Raw genomic sequence first — 6,372 nt, forward strand, 5'->3', positions numbered from 1 at the left:
TTGGCTCAGTCTCTAAAGTCTAGTTCTAGTATAGTGTGTCAGCCTTACGCGTAGCAGTACCTCTTGTCAGTAGTAGTCTTCAGCGGAACTCCTGATCCTCAGTTGTCAGGTCCCTTAACACAAGCATCAGATGATAATTTAACACTAGCATGTTAAGCCAGAGACTTGTGGTGAAACATATAATATTAAGACTGGGAACCCAGCCTAGTACAGAGGTTTGTATAAATACAGCCAAGTCTGCTTGATACGCAAAAATAAGCAGAAATGTATAAGCAAGAATGATTAGCAAGAAGCTGAGTACGAAAATAAGCAATGTGGGCATATATACATAAGCAAAATTAGTACAATAGCATGAGTCAGCAGTAAACACTAAGAAAGGTGACAGAAGTTGCTGAGTAATAAGTAATACATCTTGGCAGTAAAGAAAAAGAAATGGTGCTATATACATGCAATGTAGCAGAATATGTCAATGAGAAGGGTAAATAAGTATATGAGTAATATGAGGTATATGTGTGAGAGATGAGTAAGGGTATGGCACAATAGCCTGAGTTATCATTGAAAACATAAAGAAGATAGCAGAAGACCACTGAGTAAGTAATACATCCTGGCAGTATAGAAAATAAAACAGTACTATATACAAGTGATGTAATACAGAATATTCTAAGTCTCTTTATCTGAAGTAATTTTTCTTTTCAAAAAATACAAAAAGCATAAAAAGCATAAAAAGCATATAATAACAATGATTATGCTGCTGATAGTAAATTTGTTTTAAAAATACTTCACAAAACAAAACAAGTGTAAAATGCACAAAAAAGCAAAAAAAGAGTAAAAGCAAAGTGTACCTTTTCCTGATGACTAAGCATCAGTAAGCAAAAGTGTTGTTTTGCTGATGTACCTGCCAATCATATCAAACCTTTTTGCACTTTTTGGCTATATAACTACTAACAGAATAGGGACAAAGATCTGGGATTTGAATGAAGGAGAACTGAACAAATGTTTCTGTTCTACTAGGCAACTTGGCAGGGTTTTGGTTTGCCATGGGGACATTCTAGTACAGATGCTTCTTTAGCAAGTGGCTAGTGAGAATATTCACTGTTATTGTTGCATTTCAACAACATTAATGTTCCTGTAGGTATGTCAAATCCTCACACAGGAGCTTGGGCTGATCAATGATCCCCAGAGTAAGCTTGTCTTACTCCACATATCCCAATCTCCACATGCCACATCATCTCACAGTTGCCAAATAATATATTCTTATGAGTGTCAGAATATCAAAACTCACACATTCAAGATCCTGTGAAGCTGTTCAAGGCTATCACATTTAATTGATGACCATGAATTTCTGATTTTAATCTCAATCCACCAGCAATGATCACAGGTATAATGTTGCTGGTTCTCATCTTATTTCCTTGGAGACAATGAGCTGCTGCTTTCGTAATTTGCGGAAGAGGCAACGGAACATGCCGCGAAGCATGCAGCATGGTTGTGAGTCGAAACAGCAACAGCTTGATATACTTCTTGCCGTAAACGAGGGCTACAATAGCAACCTCGCGTTCTTTTGGTGCGATTCGAATCGTCATCACTTCGAATTCGTATGTTGCTGATTCCTGATGGTAGACAGCTTGCCGCAAGTCACGGATGTGCCGCTTGAGGTTACGCATTTGTGTAGCAGAATGAGCGAGGAGAATACCTTGACGTGACTATCCGAACACATCCGCTTAAGCGGGATCAAGAACCTGTCATCGCAACGCAGTCAGTTCAGAGCTAGAGAGGGAACAGATTGCCGGTGATGGCTCGATTGATATCAGACTTCGCGGTACTGCCTTTCATTGGTGTGTCTATATTCATATAATGAGATCCATCTTGTGTCTTGGAACCTGAGTGACTGAGGGAACTTAGATGAACAGGGCTGTACATAATCTCACATTGAAAAAATATTGCGCGGCATACTCCATCGGCGTTTTTGGATGGAACAGCGGCCTATCCCCGATTCGAATACTCGTCTGGCCCAGGATTCATCAGCACTACCCCTTCCCCTTCCCCACTCTTGACCTGGCAATCTCCACCGGCTCACTCGTCCATATTGTCACTCGACATGCGTGTGCCCGGGCGCGGAGGAATCTCGCCAGGAAACCACCTGAAGTGAAACTCCGCAGAGTCTTCCTGGGTCCAATGCCCAATCTATCGAAGGGTTTACTGTATTTGGATTCCAAAATTCAACAGATAGTAAGAGGGACGGTGATAGGACAGTACAGGTCGCAACAAGTCGAGACCCGGCGGGAATAGACAGAGAAGTCCGAAGGACTTAGGCGGTTTAGAAGGTTATAAGGATGATAGGTGACGCAGAGCTATGTTTGAGTAGATGGCTTTTCAGTGTCCCAAGTCCTACAGAGCATACGCCTTTCTCGAGCGCGGAGGATCCCTTTGTGCGATAGACGTTCCGTGGAAGGATCCCCAGCCCGGCCACGTCGTCGTCAAAGTGCTTGCGTGCGGTGTTTGCGCCAGGTTAGCCAAGGCCACTCGAACTCAATGCGTTGATGAGCCTGACTACTACATTCCGTTTCAGCGATGAAGCAGTGAGGTATCAGTTTTTCCCTACCGTCGTGTATCCGCGCATCCCAGGGCACGAGATCATCGGCGACGTCGTGGCTGTTGCGCCGGGCGAGGTGCAGTGGAAACTAGGCGACAGGATCGGGGCAGGCTGGCATGTCGGTCATTGCAGCGCGTGCGATCGTTGCCGTTTAGGCGACTTTGTGACCTGCCCCCTTTCAGCACTGTCTCCTACGGGTACGTCCCGGCGATATTTGGTTTTGCCGCACCCTCATCACGACCTTCAATCTACCCCTAGGTGTGGGGAGCGATGGCGGTTACGCAGAGTACGTCACTCTGCGTTCAGAGGCGTTAGCGAGCATCTCGAGGGAGATAGATCCCGCGGAGGCTGCTCCGTTCTTATGTGCAGGAGTAACGTCTTTCAGTGCGTTCCACCCTGTTGACTCTGATATTGAGTCCGCCTCTGATGCAACGCCATAGATGCCCTTCGTAACATGCAAGCCTCACCTTCAGATCTTGTCGCCATTCAGGGTGTTGGGTACGCCCATCCTTCCCGTCTCTTGATGCAGGCTGAACCAGTAGCACTGTCCGCTCTTTCAGCGGCGTGGGCCACATCGCCATCCAGATAGCACGCCAGATGGGCTTTCACACCATCGCGCTTTCCTCTTCAGCTGACAAACGAGAGTCGGCACTGGAACTGGGAGCACATGAGTTTATCAGCGGGACCGCAGAAGCACAGGTGGCAACGCTCAAAGCGCTCGGGGGTGCGCGAATCATCCTGTGTACCGCACCAGACATCGGGGCCATGACCACCCTTGTCGACGGACTCGCATGCGATGGCCAGCTCCTCGTTCTCTCGTTCATCGCGGACTCGCTTCCAATTCCTATTGGTGAGTGTAGACGGCGAGTCTTACACTCACAAGCTGATTGTGATTCATGCAGTCCCCATGCTAGCTCGAAGATTAAGTGTCCGAGGATGGCCATATGGTACGGGTAAGGACTGTGAGGACGCAGTGAAGTTCGCTACACTGCACGGGATTAAGCCGATCGTCAGGAGATTCGCGTTTGGGGATACGTGCGACGCATACGAATCCCGCGGAGTCTCCAGATTTCGTGCTGTCATAGTCCCTTCAGTGGCCAATTATCCCAGTAGAATGTAGCCCCACGAAATTGTGCAGTGAGTTGATTGTGACTGGCCTTGGTGCAACACCACAAATGTGGAGTGACAGATGATATAGCGAGTGTTCAACAGTAGATAGCGACAACGAGTGAAGGAAACTATACTCGCGTCGACATCGGTGGTTGGGGAAGGGCCTAACAAGGGAATTCAGATATTTTCTCCACGCCACCCGCCACCCACCGCGCGATGCACTCGACCTGCAAATTCCGGCACCATTGTTCCAGCAAGCCTCGAGGACCGCTCTCTGCTCGTTCTCGTGTCCGAAGGACGCTGTCATCTATCGTTCGCCATGGCTATTCCTGGCTGCTGTTGTCAATCTCGAATCTCGCACTCATACTTCAAGTTCTGCCGTCCTGCTCAAACGTCTGGGCTTATTACTTTCAACCGCTAGACAGAAGAGGCTCGTGAGTCAGTATACTACGAGCGCGAGACTCTTCAAGCTGCAAAGCCTCATGTGCCGCGCATGTTCGGTCTCTGCGCGCGCGCACTCGGAGAGGATACGGGCTGTGGGACGGCTGCGGGCTTGGCTTCGGTTTGGGTAACAGGAGCGCTGGGACCTGAGGTATGTTGATACACAAATAACGCGGTTCCCATATTAAATTTGGAAGCCTCGACCACAGTTGATCTTTCTCGCCTGCTGGGTTTTTTTCCCTACTGGTACGTTCTGTCCAATGCTCGCGCGCGTCGTTCTCGAGAAATCCACCCCTCCTGTACTGCACGTGTTGTCCTCCTAACGATGTGCGATGGGCCGGGCTCGACATCTGACCGCACGGAGGGGCCTGGGCCATGAACCTAAGCCCGAGTGTCTTGGTCTGCCCCTGAGCCTCGCTCGCCCTTAATATCCCGACACCCGTACGTCCTTCCCGAGACAAACATCCAGCCGACGTGTGAATTGGTGAAGCCCTCATGCTTTACTGTCCCAATGTCCAGACTGTGAAATCCAGCGACGGGACACCCATCTACGCCGAGGCCATCGGCGACTGCCGCAACCCCTCTCTGGTCCTCGTGCACGGGCTCAACCTGTCTGCGGCGACGTTTGACAATGTGTTCTACGACCAGCGTCTGCTCAGTCACGCTTACATGGTGGGTAGCATTCAGCTGCGCGCCCAGAGTCGCACTCACCACCGCGCCCACCCAGGTCCGGTATGATCTCCGCGGCCACGGGCGCAGCGGGAAGCCAGATAGCGCGGAGGGGTACCAGTCGTCCCTGTTCGCGGACGACTTTGCGTCCGTAGTCCAGTCTTTCGGCGCACAAAAACCGGTGCTTTTCGGATGGCGAGTCCCCCCAATCACACTGGCGGCCACGATCTGACGCCCCTTGTCGTTTTGCAGGAGCTATGGCTGTAAGCGAGTACCGTCCCTGTGGGGCAGGCCTTCTGACCGTCCTTGCCACCAGGCTCCGTCGTCAGCGACATATGCCAGCATCTCGGGCCCAGCGCGCTGTCCGGCGTCATCTGCCTCGCCGGCGTGCCGTACGTGGGGCCCGTCCTGGACCGCATCGCGACGCCGACCGTGCTCGGGTTCCTCCCCTGCCTCACGGACACGCGCGACGTCGCCCTGTGCGGCCGCACAAAGGCGGCCTTTGTGGACACGCTCTTTGAGCACCCCGAGCGCGTCGAGTTCAACGTCAAGGCGTCCTGGATCGGGCAGGCGCTCCTCCAGCCGCCCGCCGTGTGCGCGCTCGTCCTCGCGCGCGCGCAGGATCCGGCGGGGCTGTTCGAGGCGGGCCGCCGGGGGCTGCCCCTGCTGGTGCTGGGGGGCACCGCGGACCGGCAGGTGCGGTCGGAGGCGGTGGCGCGGGAGATGCGCGCGCACTTTGCGGACATGGACGTGCTCCTGGTCGAGGGCGGCGGGCACGCGCTGTTCTACGAGCGCCAGGACGCGGTCGTCGCGGCGGTCCTCCGGTTCCTCGAGCGGGTGGCGGGCGCGTCGGCGGCGGACGCGGAGGGCAGGCCGCGGCCGGGCGGGTACTGGGGGCCGCGGAGGGGTGCCAAGGATCTGCCGTCGATCATGTTTGACAACTGACGTGGGGGGAAAAGCGTCCGGCAGAGTCGACTACGTACAAGGGTCTACGGGGACCCACTGCGTCGTCGCGCGGGGAATGGGCTCTGCGTGTGATTTTTTTCAATCTTATACCTGTACAATAAAAGGTAATATGTGTACTGGCCATGTCTTGTCACCTCTATGATGAATGCCAGGTGGCCTCCCTGCCTTTGTTATTCTCGTAATGAATGACACCGGATTACTTGTGATGGGCACACTACAGTGATGTTGTCTATGAAGGGGATCGGAACTACAACATGGACTTGCTGAGCTCGTCGACATCCAGTCTCATCCCAGGTGCGAGTACTCAGTCTCCTGCGGGCAGAGTGGGCGTACCCCGTCGTTCCGCGTCCCACCGCCCGCGCTCGCCATGCCCGTGCGGCGCAGAGGACGCCCACAGAGCCCCGGCGCGACCCTCGCAGTGAGTGATCAGGCGGCACACGACACGCACGCCGACACGCGCTCCTCGCCTCTGCCTTTCTCCGGTGTCCAGGACGGAGGACGGGGAGGGGTGGGGGCGGGCAGAACGCTCCGCGTCGCAGCGCAGGACGCCGGCCCCGACATGCGCCTGCGCGGCTGCCGCCCAGCACCGCGACCCC

The 6,372-nt window shown here is 53.3% G+C and overlaps 1 protein-coding gene across 1 annotated transcript; it reads left to right on the forward strand.

Annotated features, from left to right (window-relative positions):
* Window positions 1-2,362: 2,362 nt before the first annotated feature.
* On the forward strand, window positions 2,363-5,755 carry FIBRA_09585 (uncharacterized protein; the record flags this gene model as incomplete). The annotated part of the gene is made up of 11 exons (XM_012321870.1): window positions 2,363-2,505; window positions 2,567-2,787; window positions 2,849-2,974; window positions 3,031-3,088; window positions 3,151-3,440; window positions 3,493-3,599; window positions 4,122-4,292; window positions 4,661-4,813; window positions 4,869-4,957; window positions 5,063-5,073; window positions 5,127-5,755. 11 exons carry the CDS (start codon window positions 2,363-2,365, stop codon window positions 5,753-5,755), a joined length of 1,998 nt encoding a protein of 665 aa, XP_012177260.1.
* Between the last annotated feature and the right edge of the window lie 617 nt (window positions 5,756-6,372).

Source organism: Fibroporia radiculosa (assembly GCF_000313525.1).
Source record: "Fibroporia radiculosa TFFH 294 genomic supercontigs, scaffold81723, whole genome shotgun sequence".
Taxonomy (NCBI): domain Eukaryota; kingdom Fungi; phylum Basidiomycota; class Agaricomycetes; order Polyporales; family Fibroporiaceae; genus Fibroporia; species Fibroporia radiculosa.